At 39.2% G+C, this 25,153-nt stretch overlaps 1 protein-coding gene across 6 annotated transcripts in view; it reads left to right on the plus strand.

Annotated features, from left to right (window-relative positions):
- The window catches only part of rab28 (RAB28, member RAS oncogene family), a 105,011-nt gene extending 80,748 nt beyond the window's left edge, over positions 1-24,263 (plus strand). Inside the window, exons 6-9 of one of the 6 annotated variants that reach the window (XR_013547405.1) lie at positions 1,730-1,807; positions 17,132-17,232; positions 17,719-17,990; positions 24,079-24,216. Coding sequence is in view for 4 of the 6 variants with exons in the window: in XM_078401260.1 (XP_078257386.1) it covers positions 1,730-1,807; positions 17,719-17,763; positions 24,079-24,240 (285 nt within the window). In the remaining 2 variants the exon portion in view is untranslated. Of the gene's footprint in view, positions 1-1,729; positions 1,808-17,131; positions 17,233-17,718; positions 21,254-24,078 lie in introns of those variants that run through there. The other 5 variants (XR_013547406.1, XM_078401260.1, XM_078401270.1 and 2 more) reach the window with 5 other exon arrangements.
- The last annotated feature ends 890 nt before the right edge of the window (positions 24,264-25,153 follow it).

The following is a 25,153-nucleotide window of genomic DNA, read 5'->3' on the forward strand; positions in this document are numbered from 1 at the left end:
AGGCTCCAATACAAGCTGTTCTCAGAATCCATCTCGGAGGCATTCCACAAACTCTCTTTCCTGGGGTCCATTACCAACCTGATTTTCCCAGTCTACCTGCGTGTTGAAACCTCCCATAACCACCGTAGCATTACATTTGCGACATGCTAATTTTAGCTCGGATCAACTTGCACCCTATGTCGAGGCTACTGTTTGGGGGTCTGTAGATAACTCCCATTAGGGTCTTTTCACCCTTACAATTCCTCATTTCTATCCATACTGATTCTACATCTCCTGATTCTATGTCCCCCCTTGCAAGGGAGTGAATATCATTCCTTACCAACAGAACGACCCCATCCCCTCTACCCACCTGTCTATCTTTTCTATACGTTGTGTACCCCTGAATATTCAGTTCCCAGCCCTGTTCCTCTTGTAGCCAGGTCTCTGTGATTCCCACAACATCATACTTGCCAATGTCTAACTGAGCCTCAAGCTCATCCACTTTATTTTTCATACTTTGCACATTTAAATACAACACTTTAACTTTGTTATTCACTTCCCCTCTAACACCGGTCACAATTGGCCCTGACCTTACTCTCTTATCCCATCCAGAACTTCCCTTCCCATTTATTCGAGAGTCCTTTGCAATTTCTCCTGTATTCGCTTCCCCTTTAACTCCATCTTCATATTCCCAATTTGTCAACCCCTCCCTCCCCCACTACTTAGTTTAAAGCCACACTTGTAGCACTAGCAAACCTGCCTGCCAGAATGTTGGTCCCCCTGCTGTGTCCCTTTTGTACAGGTCACCCCTATCCCAGAAGAGATCCCAGTGGTTTAGAAATCTAAATCCCTGCTCCCTGCACCAGCCCCTCAGCCATACATTCATATCCCCGATCTCTCTGTTCCTGCCCTCCCCAGCACAAGGTACAGGTAACAGTCCAGAGATAACCACCCTCGACGTCCTACTTCTCAGTCTTCTTCCCAACTCTCTAAACTCACGTTGCAGTATCTCCTTCCTCTTCCTCCTGACGTCGTTCGTGCCCACGTGCACAACTACTTCCTGTTGATCGCCTTCCCTCGCTAGGATGTTCTGAAGCCGGTCCGTGATATCTTGAATCCTGGCACCAGGGAGGCAACAGACCATCCTCAAGTCCCGCCTTCTGCCACAGAATCTACTGTCCGTACCTCGGACAATGGAGTCACCCACTACTATGGCTCTTCCTGACTTTGGTCTCCCTGGTCGAGCCCCCTTGCCTAGATTATTCGTTGTCCAGCATCGACGTTAACTTTGCCATCATCCTCCTCTCTCCCACCGCCTGTACTGAGTCGAGGGGGCAACCTAGGACAGAGCTGGCCTTCCTGACCAGCTTGTCAAGTCTCTTCCCCTCTGCTGCTGAGATACTGCTGCTCAAGCAGACCACTCCATAGAACATGGCTGATGCAACCACCGTGTTGTAGAAGGTCCTTAGGAGTGCCCCCTGCATTCCAAAGGACTTGAGTCTCCTCAGCAGATAAAGTCTGCTCTGGCCCTTTTTGTATAGCGCATTGGTATTTTCGGTCCAGTCCGATTTGTTGTTGAGGTAAACACCCAGGTACTTATAAGAGTCCACCCTCTTTATATGTACAATATTTCAGAAATCATAGGATGTGGGTAAATCTAGTTAAATATTTACTCTTGTGCAAAAGAAAAGATTTTTGACATATACATTTTTTTGTTTCTGATGATTTAAATTGCATTTTTTTTTTCCAGGTCTTCCTCTGTTTTCAAAGGTTTGCTGCAGACATTATTGGCATCAAGCTAAATAAAGCAGAGATTGAACAATCACAGGTATTGTTCAGATTAATTATTGAAACCACTTGCTGTTATTTACAAAATTACTAATAATGATTTAATAATTTTAATCTAAAAAGCTTAATTTTTTGTAAACCGTTAAGTATAGATATGCTATTTTTGAATTAGTTGAGTGCATCTAAAAAATACTATTTTCCTTTTTAACTAATATATTTTCATACACTGTCTTTGGCATTGCTGGCAAGGTTACCATTAGTTCTCCACAACAAGACCACAACACAACAAAATTGTTGTCAAAGTAAGGGCGGCACAATGGCGTCTGGGCATATCCTGGTCCTCCTCCATTGCTAGAGTGAGGCCACAATCAAATTGGAGGAACAACACCTAATTTTTCACTTTGGTAACTTGCAATCCAGTGGTATGAACGTTGAATTCTTTAATTTTATTTAACTTCTACAAACACCCCCCTCCTCCCATGCCCCCTTCCTCGTCGTTTAACCAGTTCTACAGTTCACCACATTGTATCCCTCTTGAGTTCACACTTTTTCCCTGGCCAACAATGGGCCAAGCAGGGCCCCTCCCTGCCTGAATACATTTATTGCTGGGCTTGATTGGACCTGGTCTTTTCTTGCCGCAGCTCTTCACTTGCCCTCCGCTCCTCACCCCCTACTTTCAGTTTGGTCCCAACCCAAAATGTCATCTATCCTTTTCCTCCAGAGATGCTGCCTGACCTGCTGAGTTACTCCAGCACTTTGTGGCTATCTTCCAAATTTGAGGAAGATTGATGAACTGCTAATTTTGTTCCTGCAGTTAAATATGCTTCTCAGCTGTCATGTATTATAGCAATAGTAATAAAAATCTTGAGAGCTATGCTATATAACATAGCTTCAGAAATATTAAACAACAAGCAACAGTTCCTTGCATTTATAAAGCTCTTCAATGTAGTTCCCAGAGCATGTTAACAAATAACATTTGATGCATAAGCACAAAAGCAACTACAGTATTAGCGCAGGTAATCAAAAGCTTGGTCAAAGAGAGATCTAAAGGAATTTCATAAAGGAAAGCTAGATGTGGGGAGATGTAAGAAATAAATTGGATAAGTTAGGGCATAGGCAACTGAAGCTCGTGGTGACAGCAGCAGCTGCAGAAAGAGCAGCCATGGGGAGTGTTTAAAATCTATTACAGGTAAGATGGAAGAATAAGAGGAGCACAAAGATTTGGATGAGAATGTACAAGGCATGATTAGTAAGTTTGCAGATGACACTACAATAGATGGTATCATAGACGGTGAAACTGATTATCATGAATTACAGCGCGAACTTGATGGCATATTAAGTTAATTCAGATAACTGTGAGGTGTCATATTTTGGGATGTCAACCCAGGGCAGGACTTTCACAGTGAACGCTAGGGCCCTGAGGAGTGTTGTGGAATAGAGGGATCTAGGAGTTATGTCTATAGTTCAGTGAAAGTGGCACACAAGTAGATAGGATGGTGAGGAAGGGGGAGGGGTAATCTTATAGAGGTGTATAAAACCATGAGGGGAATAGATTGGGTGAATGTACAGAATGCTTTTCGCAGACATGGGGAATCAAGAACGAAAGGGCATTGATTTGTGAGAGGGGAGAGATTTAATAGGAAAGCAAAGGAAACTTTTTCATCATGTATATGGAATAACCTGCCAGAGGAAATAATAACATTTAAAAGCATTTGGACAGATACATGGACAGGAAAGATTTAAAGCAATATGAGCCAAACACAGGTGTGGGGATGGTGGGGGGGGGGGGGGGGGTGGGAGGGGGTGAAAAGTTGGGGACCAAGTGTAGGAAAAAGGACCGGGTAACTGGGATCAAGAGAGTGGAAAAAAGGTGTGTATGGGGCAGTGAGGTAGGCAGATGAGAAGGAGAAGGGATGCTACCTGAAATTGAAGAGTTGAATGGTCGTGTTGTTAGATTGAATGAATGAATGAATGAATAAGTTTATCGGCCAAGTATGCATATACAAGGAATGTGCCTTGGTGCTCCGCTCACAAATGACAACACAAACATACAGTTAACAATTAAGAATAAAGCATAAAAACATCAAAACAATAAGGATACACCATTACGGTCTAAACGTGGGTGAAAATAAACCAGAGCAAAAAAATGACTACAGACTTTGGTTATTGAGTAGAACTATCACTTGTGAAAAAAAGCTGTTTTTACGTCTGGCTGTGGCTGCTTTGACAGTCTGGAGTCACTTTCTAGAGGGAAGTGTTTCAAAGAGTTTGTGGCCAGGGTGAGAGGGGTCAGAAATGATCTTGCCCGCTTGCTTCCTGGCCCTTGCAGTGTACAGTTCGTCAATGGGGGGAAGGGTGCAGCCAACAACCTTCTCAGCTGTGCGAACGATCCATTGCACAGAGTACCTTAGCAGAATATTAGGTGCTATTCTTCCAGTTTGTGTGTGGCCTCATTCTGGCAGTGGAAAGCCAATGGACAGACAAGTTGCTGTGCAAATGAGAAGGAAATTTGACGTGGCTAGCATACAGAGGCTCTGGTTGGCCCTGGCAGACTGAGTGCAGTTGCAGGGGTAAGCACCTGGGTAGGGGATGGGATGGATGGGCAAACTAAGGAATCACAGAGAGAGTGGTTTCTGCGGAAAGTAGTAAGGGGTGCGGACAGGAAGATGTGATGGGTGGTGAGATAGCGTTGACACTGACAGAAATGTTGGAGAATGACGCGGAGGCTCATGGGGTAAGGACCTGTGGATCTCAATCTTTGTTTTGTATGAGCGGTGAGACCAGAACTGCAGGAAATGGAGAAGATGTGGCTGAGGGCTCCATCCATGGCTCCAATCCTGAATTCATGCTCATGCATAGCTGCTTATAGCAGGTACAGTTTCAATGAGTCTGAAATTATCTCGAGGGATCCAAACTTTGAAAGTTACTTTGGTTTGAATAATATGGAAAGGTCAGGTTCAGGTTTGATCGATGTATGGAGTTGAGTTAGACAGACAAATAAGGAAACAACTTCTGCTTCTGTTGATTAGCTTCTGGTGCAGATGCTCAGTTTTAAAGCTCAGTATGCTGCTTTGCTGTGATATTCTCTCATCCTTAAAAGGCTTGCAGGATAATTTCCAGACATGCCCATGAAGAATAGTTGCTCGAACAAGGTCACTTCTGTCTAGGGCCATGAAGAGGGGAAAAAGCGAACATTAGAAAACACAAGATTTAAAAAAAATGTTTCATGCTATTTAATAATCCTCCTGATAAAGGAAGTGTCGAAAAGGAATTTTCAGCTGTTTAAAAAAGTAGCTCCTTAGATAAATGTGGTTCTGCAAATCACAATGCACAATCTTTTGCAAAGGACTGAGAATCCATAATAAAAATAAATAAATATAGACGATTCCATATTAATGGGTTTTGCATGAAAGATGTAGTTCCAGTAGATAGCAGGCAAACTCTCATCTCATACTTTGACGAGATGTTGATTTTAGGTATGTGTTATAGTGACAGGCATGTACTCCCAAATAGATATGTTATCCAGAAAGTTGTACTCCATAAATGATAAGGTTCTCTGACTTTCTAAGAGTCCATTAGCCTTCCTGGGATTGTGATGGTGCAGACAAGCTGACTCTGGAAGGTGTGGGGGTAGGTCAGTCATTGTCACCCAGCATGACCTCAGTATATCAAGAAAGAGAAGTGCAATAATTAATTGGCAGATTCAGCACCTTAATTTTGGATGACAAACTACATATCTGTTTAATTTTACTCTTTTCATTGCATATCAATGGTGTTGCATTTTTGAGCTAATGAATTTTATTGAATGACAGTTTTCTCCCTATTCCACCATGTTTAATATGTCTCCCACTCCATCCATCCCCACTACCACATCCTGCAGTGCGGTATATTGCAGCGAAGTGGGTGGGTGGACAGGCTTCTCAGTGTTGGCCTCAAGCCAGTTGGTCAGAGGTACATCTGGATCTTCAGGCATACATGTTTTATTGTTGTTGCCCAACATTCAAAGAAAGCTTTGCCTTTTATTTAAATGCATGCTATTAAGTTCCTTCCTGAATTCATTGATTCATCACCATGTAGCAGCATTCCTCCGACAGATAAGAAATGTAATTTTCTCCATATTTTGCACTCAGCGATCCATTTTACAAAATATAAAGTCTTTAAATCAATTAGAATTTTTTCCCCAAAATGTTACTTTGCAGTTTATAATTTCAATTGTTGCACGCTTGCAGTAATATTATGGCCAGATTGCATGTGAAATAATTATAATTTGCTTAAGATAATTGCACAATGTTCCCTTAAGGACAGCAGATGCACATATAATCTGAATGGATGTTTTAGTTTAAAATGAAGAATTTCAGTGCTATTTATTTTGCTATGTTTTGAGAACTAAGACTGTGTTAAAACTGGAATGACAATGATTTAATTTAGCTCAGTTGAGAGATACAGCATGGAAACAGGCCTTTCTGTCCACCAAGTCCATGCCAACCAACGTTCGCTGGTACACTACAATACGATACGATCAAACTTTATTTATCCCCGGAAGGAAAAATAAAAATTGGTAAATGAGGGAAGTTGTATGTTATCCCAGTTTCACATCCTACAGACTAGGGGCAATTTACAGAAGTCAATTAACCTACAAATCTGTATGTCTTTGGAATGCGGGAGGGAGCCGGAGCACCCAGAGAAAATGCATGCAATCACAGGGAGAATATACCAACTCCATACAGAAAGCACCCTGAAACTGCTCTATTCGGGTATTCCACAACGCTTGAGAAGCTAGACCATAATGCTCGCACAATCTTGGTTTATGGTATGGTAATTGCCAACAGATGTATTTTGAAACTATGGAAATCAGACTCTGCTCCTCAGTTTGAGACTTGGTTAAGAGAATTAATGGGCATATTACACGTAGAGAGGTTGAGATATGAATTGTCTGGCAACCCTCAAAAGTTCTTCAACATATGGAACCCAGTGCTGCAGCACATTAAGGACAAGTAAAACTATCCCCTCAATGCCACATGCTTTTGTACCTTCTTTGAATCCAGCAGTGAAAATACTGAAATATTTGACTTGTGAAAATTACCTTGCCTCATGTTTTTGTGCTTTTGTCTTTTTTTTGTTACATTGTAGTTATGTTTTTTTTTAATGTATTTTTATTTATTTATTTGTTTGTTTTTGTTTGTTTGTTTTCATGATTATGTAGGGAAGGGGAGGGATGGGGTTTACTGTTGTTGTTATATGCATTGTAATCAATTATAAAATAAAAAAAATTAAGAAAGAAAGCACCCGTAGACTGGATCGAACCCGGGTCCTTGGCACTGCAAGGCAACAACTCTACAGCTGCACCACTGTGCCGCTGCAAGAAGTTGTGAGACAATTTTTTCCGTTATTATTCCACCAAATAAAAATCCAAAAGATTATCGGTTTTGCACATTTTCATTTTGGAAAATGCGCTACTTGGTCCTCCTGAAGCCAGGCTTGTGAGGTTGGTCATCGGCTCATTGGGCTTCTGGCTGTATTCAGGGGTACGTGAATCCAATATTCAATGATTTCTGCTGGAATCTGGCAAAATGTGTGCTGGGACCTGAGATGTGATGTGGCGTGACGTGATTACAGGGTGATTGAGGATTTGTCTTACCACCCATGGAGGGCAGATCTGACATGTTTTGGGACAGAAGTTGGAATTGACATATTGTTGTGGGATGGGAGGAGGGATGGAGACCATCATTTTCAAGCAGGAGAGTGTTGGAATCAGGGAGTCTAGAATCTACCATATAGAGTCCGAACACATATAAAGCAAAATATAATGATGCATGACAGGTTATAAGTATTTTAAACAAAAGCAAAACTGGGTTAATGTCTCAGGTGTAGAAATATTAGCAGTATTGAATATGCCATGGGAGGAAAGTGCTTCAGTTATTTCTTTGAGCCTGGTGTTCATTTTAATTTAATCAAGGATGTAAATTTGAGCAAATATCATTGATATCCAAATGAGTACCACTGGCAAGAGTTTTGCGATATTAGATCAGTGGAAACACGTGTGGGTTGGCATATGGGGGAGTTTGGGAAAATACCACCCCATGGAAATTACCAGCAAATGATTCTCTGCATTTTGGTTTAATTATCTCATTAATACATTGTCAAGAAAAACAACAAAAGGGTAATGCTTGGCCTTTATTGTTAAACAATATGACTTGTGTGATTAGATCTTGCAATTTAAACAAACATTTGGAAGTTAATTGGGCTAGTAGTGAGAGTTGCAAGCTGGAACGGGATTAGATAAAGCTGTTGAAAACCTCCTTTAGTTTACTACGACTGGTGCTAGAGAGCATTTTGAGATAACATCTGCTGGGAAGCATTTGTTAATTTGGACAATGTTGAAGTGAAGGTGAACAATTAAATAATTATTTACAATAAGTGGATTTTACAGAACAGTTCTCACTTGTAACCATGCTAAAATAATTTTCTGTTTTTTAATTATTTAGACTAGTACTAACTTCGATATATAAATACTAACTACTAACTGATATTTATTATGAATGACAATTTGGAATAAATAAGAGCATATTCTGTCCTACCTGTGATCACCACATGTATATAGACACTTTTGTGGAGAATTAAAATGATGGAACTGTTGCAAACAAACTTGTTTCCTTTTGCATTATGATTGTTTGTTTGTATAAAATCTACTTAAATAATTTTATACCAAGCTAGAGGAGGTGTTGATGTGCATGTGGTATACCATAAAGAAGCATACTCTTGTTCACACATTCTGGGTGAGGTTAGGTTTCCCATAGTAAGTTTAGATTTCCTTTCGGGATCTAAACATCACTCTTGTATTTGTACACACAGAATCGTGTGAAGTTGTGCAGAGTATTCCAAAGTTATGATAAAACCGGAGTGTATACGTTTTGGCCACACTAAAATATAATTACTGTTTTGTGTCATCTGGCTGAAGGGTATACAAAACTATCAATAAGTTAGCTTATGCCCAAACCATTGCACTTTTTGTGGCATTAGTTCAACTGCAGCTCATACACTTGATTACCAGCACTTCAGGGTAATGCTGGATGAAGTGTTGAGATGCTAATGTTTTACATACTGTTGTGCAACTAATTTGGTGTTGAATTTATGAGCATTTATTGGTCTATTATAGCAAAATTAGTGGTAGAACAGTACAAAAAAAAATGGCTTCAGTGGCATGATTTTATTAAATATTAAGAATATGTGATTAGTTCTTTGATTATTTAAATTGCAGGCTCTTTAATCCAATTAAGTAGATTTTTTAAATCTGCCCTTTGTAATTGCAAGACTAGGAAACATTATGTTCTGCCTCCAACGGGATCCCACAACTAGCCCATCTCCAACGGGGACCCACCACTAGCCACATCTTCACCCCTTTCCGTTTTCCACACAGACTGCCCCTCGCAACTTCCTGGTTAAATCATCCCTTCCCACTTAAACCACCCCCTGCCTATTGACTTTCCCCTGCAACCGCAGTCGATGCAACACCTGTCCCTATACCTCCTCCGTCTACTCCGTCCAAACACCAACAATGCTTTCAACTGAGGCAAAGCTTCACATGCACCTCCTCCAACCTCATCTATTGTATCCGCTGTTCCAGATGTGGATTCCTATATATCGGCGAGACCAAGCGCAGGCTCAGCAAATGTTTCACTGAACAGTCTGCCTGCGCCCACATGATCTCAACATGATTTTACTCATTGTATGCCACATTGTCACCTTCCCCATAGCTAACAGTGAACCATTCTGCATTTCCTTAGCATCATCTGCTTTAATCTGTCATTTTCACACCTGAGCCTTCCATATGTCTAGACTCCCCCTCCCCTGACTGTCAGTCTGAAGAAGGGTCTTGACCCAAAACGTCACCCATTCCTTCTCTCCAGAGATGCTTCTTGTCCCACTGAGTTACAGCATTTGTGTCTATTTTCGGTGTGAACCAGCATCTGCAGTTCATTCCTACACATTATATTCTGCACTCATTTTTCCTTTCTCTTTTTGCACTTCCTATTGTACTTATGCATGGTTTGAAAGTAATCATGTATGAATGACGCACAAAATAAAGTTTTTCACTGTATCGCAGTAATGTGGCACTAAGAACCCAATGCCAAATTTTCATGTAGAAATAAGGAACTGCACCTTGTTCCTGGTATCTTGCATGAAATACAAAGTGCGGGGAGAAATTTAGCAGGTAAGACAGCATTTCTGGAGGACATGATAAGGTGACATTTTGGGTTAGGATCCTTCTTCAGACAGGTGGTCTGAAGACGGGTCCCAACCCACAACATCACCTTATCCATGTCCCCCAGAGATGCTGGCAGATCCGCTAAGTTACTCTAGCACTTTGTGTTCTAATAATTTTTTCATGCATGTATTTGTATTTGTATTCAGCCTTAAAATAGACTAAATGTTAGTTGAAGTAAGGACTATCACAACGTTTAATAAACAATTAGACAGATATGTGAATAGGACAGGTTTAGAGGGATATGAGCCAACGCAGGCAGGTGGGACATGTTGGTCAGTGTGGGAAAGTTGGACTGAAGGGCCTGTTTCCATGCTCCATGATCACATCATTTGGAAATCCATTTGTTATACTTCATAGCATCCAAAGACACCCCATGAAATAACTTGTAAATTTCAAAAGTTAGTTACCATGAGTTGGGAGGGAATAATATTCTTTGGCTTCTTTTTCTCAACCCTGGCATTTGATGGAAGTTCTGTAGAAACCCCTTTCCTGCAAATTAAACTATACATCTCTTTTAACATAGAGCTTGAGAAACTCAAATGAAATTAACATCCTTTATGTTTAATAGTAGTCTATGATTTTACTTTTGTATGCATTTCATAAGGAAAGCTAAGATTATTGAAATGAGCTGTTCATTATTGGTCTATTTCCTATGGCGGCTTGAAAATAGCGATGCTTTTAGCAGGTGCTTGAGTTTAATTCATTCGTTTCAAAGTGCTGGTTATTTTTATTAGCTTTACTGAAAGACAGCCGTGACTTCATTCTTCCAGCACTTTGTCAAAATGTAATCAATCTAAATGAGGTTATTATGGCTTCGTTGGATGGATAGTTGAATTTGAGACAGACAATTAAAGGTCTGCTATAGATATTTTATAAGCCACTCCACCCTTTTTGTGTAGATTTAAAAACAGATCTAATGTTACTACACTCATTATTACATCAAAGGAGTGAGAACCTGAAAAGTCAAATTTCTATGGCCATTAATATTGAAGTCATTGATTAATGGAAAAGTTTAGTGATATGTGATGCTTTGAATTTTTGGAACAAAATGAGTTACTTCAACTATGACCTCCTTTAAATACTTTTTGTAAGTGTTGAAATCTGAAATGAAATTTTAAAAAAAATCTTTTTTAATGTCATTTAAAACGCCATCATTTTTATTCTTGCCATTTACAGGAATATTTTTGTATAAGTACATAAACATTTCCAATGTAAAGTTTGTAATTGTATCCTGAATTTTAATTTGCTGCCAGTTGAAAATGACCCAGTATGAATGGTTCAACTCCTGAGCAATACAATAAAAGAAAAACTTAATACAAAATTTTGCATTTTGATATACAGAATATATACTTGCAAACTTCCATTTTCAAATCATTTTGTCTCATTATGTATTAGATTTGATTAGTCATTTGGCTCCTTCTTTACTTCTTCCAAATTACCCCAATGCTGGATCGTTATCATTCCACTGTAGATAGTAAGCCTTGAACACTCTAACCCTTGGTTGCAACATTGAGGCGATGGTAGGGGTCAAACTTGCTACCTAGAGGTTATCAGACATGTCCTCGATATTAACAGGATGCTTGGGACAAATGCTGATAATGAACAAGGTTCTTTTCCCCATTGATTTCTCAAACTTCAGACAGCCCCGGCATTCCCTCTCTCTCTATCCCCCCTCTCCCCCACCCAAGTCACACTAGCTTCTCGTTTTCACCTAACAAACAGCTAACAATGACCTTTCCTTTATCATCGTTACTTTTAAAAATATATTTTATTCATTTTTCTTTATCTCTCTACGTCATTGCCTATATCTCTCGTTTCCTTTATCCCTGACCAGTCTGAAGAAGGGTCTCGACCCGAAACGTCACCCATTCCTTCTCTCCAGAGATGCTGCCGGTCCCGCTGAGTTACTCCAGCTTTTATGTCTATCTTCTGTTCCCCAAACTATTTGTTGCACATAGTTGTTAAAGAAGGGAGAGAAAAAATATGTAATATACTATAGGAAAAGCACGTATCATTTAGATCACAGCACTACTATAAGATCGGTCTTTGAATATCCCTGTAGAAATCTTTAGGGTCTCTGAGCGGTAATTAAGAAAAGCTTAAGTTACAGTCACCCTTAATATTTGAAAGACTGTTGATGGCACCCATTAACTCTGGCAAACCCAGCCAGCCTTGATCCATGACAATTTGTTTACAGCAACATCATTGATACAACCAGATTTAATGAATTGTTCACTAATTCCCCCAATGTTGTTTAGTTTTAGTTTAGTTTAATTTAGAGATATAGCATGGAAACAGGCTCTTCGGCCCACCAGCTGACCATCGATTATCCATTCAGACTGGTTCTATGTTATCCCACATTCTTATTCTCTCCCTACACACTAGGGGCAATTTACAGATGCCAATTAACCTACAAACCCGCATGCCTTTGCAAGGTGTAGGAATCCAGAGTACGTGAGGAAAACTACATGGTCATAGGGAGAACATGCTAACTCCACATAGCTAGCATCCAAGGTCAGGATCAAACCCGTGTCTCTGGCACTGTGAGGCAATAGCCCTACCTGCTAGGCAACTGACCGGCTGTTCCATTGGTCGTCCTTTGTACCAGAGGCTTAGGTCAAGTCAGGCAGAATTTGTGTGGTGCATCCAAGAGCGTTTCTTGAAATAGTATACAGATGTGGTGATCAAGAAAATGTATCAGTACATTTAATTTCTTAGTGTTCATGAAGATTCTCTCAAACCTCTACAGATGCGCTATAGATAGCATTCTGACAGGATGCTTATAGGCCCAGTATGCAATTGCTGTGCTCTTAACTGCCTGAACCAGCAGAGAGTGGTGCACACAGCCCAGCACATCACAGGCTTGCCGTTTCCTTCCATCCAGTCCACCACAGTGCGTTGCATCAGGAAGGCTGGAAGTATCATCAAGCATGCCTGCCATCCTAATAATGACCTTTTCTCTCTTCTAACGCATGGGAGAAGATACAGGAGCTTAAAGTCCAGATCTCCAGACTTAAGAATAACTTCTTCCCATTGCCATAAGATTCCTAAGCCAGTCACCTCCTTCACACCCCCTACCTGGAGGTGCTACCACATACTCTTATTCTTAACTCTATCTTTTTAGTTACACCACCATTGTACTTTAATTTTTTTGGGCACTACTTTGGATTGAATTTTTCTCTTGCACCATTCTGCTGCTTTGCACTCATTGTTGCCTGTATACATTGTGTTTACTCTGTGAGCCTCGTGAACAAAGAATTTAATTGGACCCTGGTGAAAAAGATAATAAACTAATCTGAATCTCAATCCAATCTGAAATGACTGCACCATTGGCATTCACACAGTGTGGTCCAGAGTGGGGCTAATGTCAACAGCACAAATGGGTCCAAGAAAAATTAACACCCAAATTATTTTCACCAAGCCACCCAAATACAACCTGAAAATTAGCAATAATAAGAAACAACTCATCAAAATCATCAAGGGTTTAAGTTCTTCAATTAATTTACTATCTGTCACAGAAAAATTAGAGCACTTAAAACACAAAGAACCAATCCGTAGATAGGTCTGTTTAAAAGCAATACATCATTATTTTTTTTGAAACAATGTTTAGCTGAGGAAGCTAGTTTGAAAATGCCACCCATGCAGAGGTCTAATTGCGATGGCTGTTCCATTCTATTTTTAATCTCAGGGCTGAGGACTTAACCTCACATTTCCCTATTTTCTTTTTCTTTTCCCATCTTATAAAGCTTGGTTCTGCTGGTGAAAATAACATGAGCACAATCAATGTAAAGGAAATAGAGGGGCAAACTGCAGGCAGGCATAATGTGATCAAACCTCCAGAAACACTTACAAACAATGCTAGACTTAGTGGTTTCATTTTACTACCCTGACCTACAGCACGGTTATGGTCTTTTTAACTGGTCCCAATTGAAGGTATACAGGAAAAAGAACATAAATACAGTGCCCTCCATCATGTTTGAGACAAAGACCCATCATTTATTTATTTGCCTCTGCACACCACAATTTGAGAGTTGTAATAGAAAAAAAAATCACATGTGGTTAAAGTGTACATTGTCAGATTTGATTAAAAGGCCATTTTTACACATTTTGGCTTCACCATGTAGAAATTACAGCTGTGTTTATATATAGTCCCGCCATTTCAGGGCACCATATGTTTGGGACACATGGCTTCACAGGCATTTGTAATTGCTCATGTGTTTAATTGCCTCCTTAATGCAGGTATATGAGAGCTCTCGGTACACTGTCTTTCCTCCAGTCTTTCCATCACCATTGGAAACTTTTATTGCTGTTTATCAACATGAGGACCAAAGTTGTGCCAATGAAAGTCAAAGAAGCCATTATGAGACTGAGAAACAAGAATAAAACTGTTAGAGACATCAGCCAAACCTTAGGCTTACCAAAATCAACTGTTTGGAATATCATTGAGAAGAAAGAGAGCACTGGTGAGCTTACTAATCGCAAAGGGACTGGCAGGCCAAGGAAGACCTCCACAGCTGATGACAGAAGAATTCTCTCTATAATAAAGAAAAATCCTCAAACACCTGTCCGATGGATCAGAAACATTCTGCAGGAGTCAGGTGTGGATTTGTCAATGACCACTGTCCGCAGAAGACCATGAACAGAAATACAGAGGCTGCACTACAAGATGCAAACCACTGGTTAGCTGCAAAAATAGGATGGGCCAGGTTACAGTTTGCCAAGAAGTACTAAAAAGAGCAACCACAGTTCCAGAAAAAGGTCTTGTGGACAGATGAAACGAAGATTAACTTACATCAGAGTGATGGCAAGAGCAAAGTATGGAGAAGAGAAGGAACTGCCCAAGATCCAAAGCATATCACCTCATCTGTGAAACATGGTGGTGGGGGTGTTATGGCCTGGGCATGTATGGCTGCTGAAGGTACTGGCTCACTTATCTTCATTGATGATACAACTGCTGATGGTGGTAGCATAATGAATTCTGAAGTGTATAGACACATCCTATCTGCTCAAGTTCAAAAAATGCCGCAAAACTCATTGGACAGTGGTTCATTCTGCCGCAAGACAATGAACCCAAACAAACTGCTAAAGCACCAAACGAGTTTTTCAAAGCTAAAGAATGGTCAATTCTTGAGTGGCCAATTCTTGAGTGGCCAAGTCAATCACCCGATCTGAACCCAATTGAGCATGCCTTTTGTATGCTGAAGAGAAAACTGAAGGGGACTAGCCCTCAAAACAAGCATAAGCTAAAGATGGCTGCAATACAGGCCTGGCAGAGCATTACCAGCGAAGACACCCAGCAACTGGTGATGTCCATGAATCACAGACTTCAAGCAGTCATTGCATACAAAGGATATGCAACAAAATACTAAACATGACTACTTTCATTTACATGACATTGCTGTGTCCCAAACATTATGGTGCCCTGAAATGGGGGGGACAATGTATAAACACTGCTGTAAATTTTACATGGTGAAGCCAAAATGTATAAAAATGGCCTTTATTAAAATCTGACAATGTGCATTTTAACTACATGTGATTTATTTCTATTACAAATCTCAAATTGTGGAGTACAGAGGCAAATAGATAAATGATGGGTCTTTGCTCCAAACATTATGGAGGGCACTGTAGCTGACGTGGCATTTCTATAAAAGATACACGAGAATTTTCTGTTTATCATCAACTAAATAGTAGAGTGATACCTGCTGCAACAAAATCTGTGGATAAACATAATTTGTTCATTTGGAATTTAGTTTTTTGAAAGTATAAGATAATTGACATTTCTCGAAGTGTGGATGTAATTGGATTAGTTTCAGGTATACCACATGTTTATTGGAAATAAAATCTTTCAATCATATTTTGAAGGCAGAGGAAGCCCAATAAGTAATGCTATTTTAGATGAGGATTTTTAAATGTCTCCGATTTTTAGTGTATTTTCAAATGTTTAACTGCTGTTTATCTTTATTGATTGTTTTTCACCTTTAAAATACTCACCAAAAGCTTATCAAGCAGTAAAAGAATTTAAGCGGAGCATTTGGTACTTTATTAAATCAACTAACCACTGGAAAGGTGCCTGTTGATCAGATCAATGAACGTTTAAGCATTAATAACATCAATGCATTCACCTGGAAATTTTGAATCGACTGCAAATTTGTGGAACATTTGCTTCCATTCAAGTAAAGTGGCCAATTACACTATTCCATATTGGACTAAATATTGTGATAATGTACAATAATTTTATCTCTGTGGTTTTCATCCCTGGAGGTGCGATAGTAATCATATTGAAGAATTATATTTAATTGCAGTTTGTTCCCTTTTTAATATTTTATGTGCATAATATTTGTTTAACATTGCCCACATAACACAGTTGTACTTAAAATTTCCTTTAGTTTATTAAGCTATTGGAAAGTAAGTACAGTAAACCCTCGTTACAATGGACCATAATGGGGGGGGGGAGAAGAATGTTGTCCATTATTGCCGATTGTCCGCTATAACCAAGTCTGGTATTATCATTGTATAAGTACGTAGTAGAGACAAACAACTGCACAAAATGACACAAAGTGCTGGAGTAACTCAGCAGGTCTGGCAGCATCTCAGGAGAACAGGTAGCTGATGTTTTGGGTCGAGATCCTTCTTCAGGCTCTCGGACTGGGACTGGGCCTAGAATCCAGATGAGTTGATGGTCCTGGCCTGCTGGCGTTGGGGGTGGGGTCCATTAAAGCGAAGGTTTACTGTATTGCAATTTAACGTTTCAGATTCTGTTTAGATTGACTCCAAATTGTATAGAAAACATTGTGTTCTCTGGGTTAACTCATCTGCTGTCCTGTGTGTTGTCTTCATTTTTGCTGTAAAGTTCAGCTTGAATTTATTGTTTAATGTCATTGGCACTAATCAACTTAAAATATGAGATATACCATTGGTACTAAACTAATGTCAAACATAAGATTAGTGCTTTTGTAGTTTACTGTGATACTTGTAGCTCTTTTTATTGTTGCTTATATTAAATTCTGAAACATTTCAATTTCATCTTTATCGTTTCCTTTCACTTTGTTTTCTCAACTTCATTACTCTTTTGCTTTCCTGGCACCATCTGGTTGGCAGAATATTGTCAGAGCCGAGTTGGTAAATTACCCACACGATGCGAATCTATCACAGGGCTCTGCACACTGCCGAAGTAGTGTGTGTGTCGTACAGTAATTCAGGTACCACAGCAGAATCCACAACCATCTGTACTTTAGAAAATATTTAAATACAATGGATTAAAAACTAGATATCTAACAATTAGATAGTTATTTATTTTAAATATTAAATGCATCATTGTGTTTTTACAGATATTTACTTCCATACTGTTAGCAACCTTCTTTACCAATATTGTACCTTAAGTGAAATTTTTTAAAAATCCAACTTGTGGTTGCCATGTTCTGATAGATTTCCTCCAGTCCTTTGTTCATTGAATCTTAACCGGAGTAGGAAGAGTCAGTTTATTAAAGCAGTTATAGCCATTTTTATAGAGCACTCTGTTAAACCCATGATATTGCCTCACTGCTCTTGGCAATACAGTGATAATTTATCTGTTTTATAGTTAAAAAGATTATAAAATGATTAATGATTCCTTCTCTAATCGACTTATTTTTCGTGCTGAATTTGTTTTATGAACTCTAACATGGCTGCTTTCCCTTTTATGACAGCGCGTAGTGAAGGCAGATATTGTGAACTACAGCCAGGAGCCTGTGGTGAGAACTGTGAACCCTCCCAGAAGTTCATTGTGTGCAGTTCAGTGATCCCGTCACATATCCATATTAGTACATTTGGCAATCCTGCTTCGTTCACACAGGCCCATTCTTTCTCAGGAACTTCATTTTGACAGCAACCATCTCTGCAACACAGTTACTGTATGCTATGAAACACAAGGCAGCCACTGTCGACTGCAGAGATCCACAAGATTGGACCACGCATTTGAGTATGATTTTCTAAATCGAATCACAAAATGATATTTGTCACTTTGTTTAAAATGACGATGTAACTACATCAGATATGTATTTTGCAACTTTTAAAAAAGTCAAATTTGTACAACAATGCATTTAAATGTGTTTCATCATTTACAGAAATATGTATTTTAAATGAAATTTCATTTAAAAGAACAAGGGAATGTTTTGTAGACCTGGGAAAAGATTTTTTTATTGCAACTGTTGATTTTTTTAAGAACAAATTTGGACAGGGTAGCATACTGTTATGAAGTCTTACTAAAGGTACTTAAGAAAATAAGACAATATGAAGCTTGTAAAATTAATTTGGCCCTTTGACTTGCAGCCCTTTTGTACCTTTTACTCTGGCAGCATCCAACCTAAATACTTTTGCTTCTGTTACTCAGCTGGAAATTATTCCAACCATTTGACTGTTTGTGTAAGATTATGATTATGTTTACAACAAACAAACAACAATGTGTTCTCTTAGCTAGAGATATTGTATTTATACTAACTTTATTTTATATACTTTAGTGAGGTTTTCTTTTATCATTTTGTTTTCAGACTTACAGGTTATTGGGTCTTACCCATTATCTCTTTCCCTCTTTTTCTTGAAAATCAGTCATGTAGTTCTTTTTGTCTTCATGACATTTCTAAACCCTCCCCATTTTAAATGATTAGATTGTTCAAGTCATCACCTCTATGCATTTGTATTTCATTGAATGAGGAACCTTTATGTCTAATTATATATGCCACAGTTATTTGTCATGTTTATTTGACAGGTCTGCATTTTATTTTTGTCAGAAATAAATTTTATTTCAGTTTGTAAAACTAGCCAATATTTATCTGCAATTTCTATCTTTTTAGTCAGCATTACAGTCAAATTTGACTGGCTTTTATTTTGCTCAAGGATATGTACTAGAAATCGGATGCAAGTATAGATCCCCATACGACTCTGCCAATTACTATTCTTTTCCCCAGTCTGGTAGTCTACACCACTAGATCAAGTGGGGGAAATTACAACCCCTACCTGAGTGCTGGAGATCCCTTTCTAAACTCCCTTACTCTTCTCAGGCAGGATAGCCTATAATCATTCTTCCCAAAGTGCTATGAGGCATTAGTGAGTGGAACTTATTTTTGATCTTTTAAATTGATTAGCATATTTTGTTAAGAATTAGCTAATCAGAAAATCAATTGAACCATTTTACCAGCTCACTCTTTATTGGCTTGGCTTTATTTTCTGAGTGCTCTTTCAAAATCTTAAGATTCTGTTACCCATCCACTGCTTGTGAATATCACATGTCCCTGATTTCTCTCACCTACTCAACTTCACCATATCTCATCACACATACATACTTCACCCACACCAGACACAAGTGCTACCAGCACACTCCAGAATTAAGATGACCTGGACAAATGAGGTACATTCCTCATGCAAACAGATTTGGTCCGAATTCTAACAAAACTGGGTGTCTGCTTTCATCCTCTGCAATTTTGGGATTTCAGTTTTTTGTAGGTAATCTCTTTCTTTGACAATATTCTGTCAGAGGCATTGAAAATCTTCTGAAAATCCAAATAAATAAGCAATTCATTGCTTGTATTTATTGAATGTTCCATGGTCTGTTTATATGTAACATTCACAGCAAAATCAAGGAAGTACATCTCATGGCAACTTCCTCCTTGCTTCATTTATAAATACACAGATTGCTCCAACAAAACCCTTTGTATAGTTTCTATTATTTTTCTTTATTATTAATAATAGACCACTGACGTAACTGCCTGAATTAATACTATCCAGATTTTGTTCCTTTCCAACATTTTTAAAAACTTAAATAGTACTCAATGCACTGACTAAGGGATCATATAATTGATCATCGACTTATGTCTGTGTATATTGATAATGACATGTTTGTCTAAGAAACAACTGCATTTTGACACTTTCCATATATCTTTCTACAGGCCAATTATCAAATAAATACGGTGCAGCAGCACTAATAAATTCAACCATAACTTAGTTCTATATTCACAAATAAATACATATTTGAACACCAAATATTTCACTCTTGCTGGCTAGATCTTTGATCTTAAATATACTTTGTTTTAGTTGTTTAATTTTCAGAACACTCAAGTGCATTCCAATTGATATCTGAATGAGCACAACAAAGAAAATAGTCTTGAAATTTGCATTGGGTCCTAATTTATATCCTTGCAATCTGTGGAAGCAGGGAAATCTGTGCATTTTTGGTAGCAGTTCAAATAATTTCCAGTTGAAATTCAGCAAAACACAAATATCATAATGTCAGCATATTTTCTAAACACTTGTAGATTTAAATTTTGTGACAGTAATGAAAAATATTTCCATGAACTTTAAAATAGTCATTGCTAATACTGCAACCAGGGTACAATACAATAATCAGTTTGCAATAGATTAAATACAATTCAATGCAAATATAACAAATAATTCATATTGATATACCCAGCAGTTGTTAACCCAGTGCATAATATTTGCATTATAAATAAAGGCTTATTTATTTCAGAATATTTTTGATATTTTTAATATGATTTTTGTCATACTGTGTAAAGATATTCAGTTATATTGCTTTTTTTTACTGTTTGTTTCTTGCAGGTAACCTTGCTCAGTGCATCGTAGGATCTAGAATATGAATTCCTTAAATTATTGCGAGGCTGAATATTGTAACTAGAATATAATTGCTATTGAATGTTGTAAATTATATTTACGGTTTATTTGTATGTGAATATATTGAAACGTTTTTCTGCTGTTAAAATATATCTCTGCTTATAAATATAGAATCATTGGGATTTGCAAAAGTCAGCCTTGCCTGATTTATTGAATATTCGAAAGCAGGAACTGTGCTAACTGGTCCGGTTACTGAAAGTGTAGTGTAACTTAATGTAAAAACAGTATTAAAATGTAAACTTAAATGTTGTGTTTCCAGCCTGCCCCCAATACTCTACACTCAAGCAAGCATTCAGTAGTGGGTAGATTCTATAGTTTCCTGCACTTCATTACTGAAAATGTGAGTGGGCTCAAATAAATAGGACAATGAAGAAATGCCCCCGTAGCTGCTCTTACTATGGGCCTCTGTCCACCCCGGGCAAAGAGGTGCCTCTCTTTCTTAAATTTCATCTCTTTCTCAAATTTCATCCACTCTCGCAGAAAAATATTTAAAATCCCAGGAAATCATAAAAGAGGACAAAGTCTCTCTTCTGTTAGTTCTCCATATTTATTTAGTTTGAGCCTGGAAAATGAGTATAATCTTGGTTTGAAAGTAGGGCCTCTAAAGTCTAACTTGTGAATTTGTCATTGGACTTGCAAAGGTGCTACTGTCACGTGGGCAGTTTTATTTTCTTGCGGATTGCAGTGTCAGTTTTCACTTAAAATTATACGGCAAAGAGGTGCAGAACCAGGGAAGTACCAGGCTTCATTGCCGGCCGATGTCAGATTACAGATCTTAAACACGGATATATGTAGTATTTATTTGGATTTACACATATCCTATTTCACTCAATCCTCCCTCCCCCGAACAGTGCATAGAAGGGCAACCAGGATTTTCAAAGGCACTGGAGTTGTTACTCCCACCACGGAAAGTGGAGCGGACCTTCACACACAAAATGAATAACAGGCATTTCTATGGTGTATTCTGGAGCAGAAACTTAAAACTTTTGTGTCTTGGAGGTCTGTTGGATTTATCACTACGGCTCCTACCAATGGCAGGGGAGCAAAAATATGGAGATAAATATTTAAACAATTTCATGTGGGAAAATTAAGCAATTAAAACATCACATCAACCACTGAAAAACTTTGCAAAATATTTATTCTCTAATATAATAAATTAGTTCAATAAATAATATACCTACAACATTGAAAATGCTTGACTACTATTCATCACGTGGATATTTGAACATATTTATTCAACTTTTTTATACCACACAAGCTCAAAGATTCTAAACTTTAAACTGTTCCATGTACAACTGTAATTCTGATATGTTCAATTTCTTTCAATAGGCAGTTTGCAATTTTGTGAATTTTTCAGCTTGCAAATTAAAGCATATTTTTGTAGTTACACTACTGATCTCATAGACAATAGACAATAGGTGCAGCAGTAGGCCATTCGGCCCTTCAAGCCAGCACCGTCATTCATGGCTGATCATTCACAATCAGTACCCCGTTCCTGCCTTCTCCCCGTACCCCCTGACTTTGCTATCTTTAAGAGCTCTATCTAGCTCTCTCTCTTGAAAGCATCCAGAGAATTGGCCTCTACTGCCTTCTGAGGCAAAGAATTCCACAGATTTACAACTCTCTGACAAAAAGTTTTTCCTCATCTCCATTCTAAATGGCCTACCCTTTATTCTTAAACTGTGGTCCCTGGTTCTGGACTCCCCCAACATTGGGACCATGTTTCCTGCCTCTAACGTGTCCAATCCCTTAATAATATATGTTTCAATAAGATCCCCTCTCATCCTTATAAATTCCAGTGTATACAAGCCCAGTCTCCCCAGTCTTTCAACATACAACAGTCCCGCCATTCCGGGAATTAACCTCGTGAACCTACGCTGCACTCCCTCAATAGCAAGAATGTCCTTACTCAAATTTGGAGACCACAACTGCACACAGTACTCCAGGTGTGGTAGCGTCAGAGTTATACAGCAAGGAAATGGACCCTTTGGCCCATTCTAACCATGCCAACCAAGATGTCTCTCTGAACGTTTCATTTGCCTTCATTTGGCACAGATCCCTCTGAACATTTTCTATCCATTTACTTATCCAAATGTCTTTTAAACATTGTAGTTATACTTGCCTCTACGGCTTTAACAGGCAGCTCCATATACCCACCATGCTCTGTGTGCAGGAAGTTGCCCCTCTGCACCCTTTTAACTCTTTGCCCTCACCTTAAATCTATGCCCTCTAGTTTTAGATTATCATAAGGTCATAAGTGATAGAAGCAGAATTAGGCCATTCCGTCCATCAGGTCTACTCTGGCATTCAATCATGGCGGATCTATCTCTCCCTCCTAACCCCATTCTCCTGCCTTCTCCCCATAACCCCTGACACCTGTACTGATTTCGGTAAGTTTCAATGAGGTCCCCCCCTCATTCTTCTAAACTCCAGCGAATACACGCCTAGTGCTGTCAAATGCTCATCATATGTTAACCCACTCATTCCTGGGATCATTTTTGTAAACCTCCTCTGGACCCTCTCCAGAGCCAGTATATCATTCCTCAGATATGGTGCCCAACATTGCTCACAATACTCCAAGTGCAGCCTGACCAGCACCTTATAGACCCTTAGCATTACATCCCTGTTTTTGTATTCAAACCCTCTTGAAATAAATGCTGGCATTGCATATGCTTTTACTACCGGTTCAATTTGAAAATTAACCTTTTGGGAATCCTGCACCAGCACTCCCAAGTCCCTTTGCACCTCCGATTTCTGGATTCTCTCCCCATTTAGAAAATAGTCTACGCCTTTATTACTACTACCAAAATGCGTAACTTTACACTTTTCTACACTATATTCCATTTGCCATTTCTCTGCCCACTCCCAACCAAAGATACTAGAGGAACAAGATAGACCACTCGACCCTAAAAACCGTAGTATGTCATGGCGCCATTTTAGTAGGCAGAAATTTGCAGAAACATTTAAAAAGAAAAATAACAAAAATCTGTGAATTGATAGATGAGATATATTCTGCATTTTAATGGTATCATCACACATACTGTTCCCCAAAACACTGATTACACTGCGAGAGGCATAGCAAATGGTGGTTTTTGCCTACTAAAATGGCACCGTTGCGTACTACACTTCAGTATACACGATTTCAGCGGAGTGGTCCATCTTCCTCTAGTATCTTTGCTCCCAGCCTGTCCAAGTCCTTCTGCACCAGGTGGCGCCACTAGCAGTGGCTGCCTCCCCAACAATCGCTGTCCTTGTTATTTTTAGTATGTGTTAAAAGTATGTTTTAGTGTTCCTTGGTTTATTTTATGTGGGGGGGGCTAGGGAAAACCTTTTTTCAAACTCTTCCTTCGACGGAGATGCGATTTTTATTCGGTATCGTATCTTAGTCCCTACTGCAGCCTGACATCGTGGAGTTGGTGGCCTTTCCTGGAGACAGATGGGCATTCCAAGCCTCAGGAGTCTGCGGGGCTTTAACATCACGGAGCTTGCGATCCCTTTGCCGAGGATCGAAGCTCCAACTGCGGGGCCTGTGGGCTTTAACATCGTGAAGCCCGCAGTCCCTGGTAAGAAGAGGCTGACTCGGGAGCTCCATGCCGTGGAGAGAGTTTCAACCATTCCAACGGGGGGTTCCATCGTCGGCTGTGGTGGCTTTGATCGCCCCGACTGCGGATGGTTTGACTGCCTTGACCGCGGGAGAACAAGAGGAAGCAGATTGAACTTTATTGCCTTCCATCACAGTGAGGATTGTGGAATCCACTGTGATGGATGTTTATGTTAACTTTTGTGGTTATGCGTCTTGTTGCTTTTCACTTAGTATGGCTGTATGGTAACTCAAATTTCACTGTACCTTAATTGGTGACAATAAACTGATCTTGACCTTGAGAGCCCCTGCATTCTCTACATTACCTGCCCCTCCAACTATCTTTGTATCATCATTTTTGACTCTCCTACCCTGAGCTACACCTCTATGAAGTCACCCTTCAGCCTCCTAACCTCCAGGGTAATAGGTCCCAGCATATCCAGCATCTGATGACTCCAGTTCTGGTAACATCCACATGAATCTTTTTTGAACTCTGCCCTGCTTAATTATATCCTTTGTATAGTGGGGCAACAAAAGCTGCACACTCCAAGTGTAGCCTCACGAAAGACTTGTACAGTTGAAACATAACGTCCTAATTCCTGCACTGCCCTGATCAATGAAGTATACCGAACGCCTTCTTCACCACCAGTCTACTACACATGTCGCCACTTTTGGGAAACTGAGTACTTGCACAATTGATCTCTCTTTACTACAATATTCTCCAGGGCCCAACCATTTATTATGTAAATCTTGCCCTGATTTAACTTGCCAAAATGCAACACCTCATAACTGTCGAAATTAAAGTCGAGTTTGATGTCACTTGATTTACAAGACAAACTTTGTCCATGTATGACTTTGTTTTGATACATATGCTGCATTTC

The sequence above is a fragment of the Rhinoraja longicauda genome, chromosome 1 (assembly GCF_053455715.1).
Source record: "Rhinoraja longicauda isolate Sanriku21f chromosome 1, sRhiLon1.1, whole genome shotgun sequence".
Taxonomy (NCBI): Eukaryota; Metazoa; Chordata; class Chondrichthyes; order Rajiformes; family Arhynchobatidae; genus Rhinoraja; species Rhinoraja longicauda.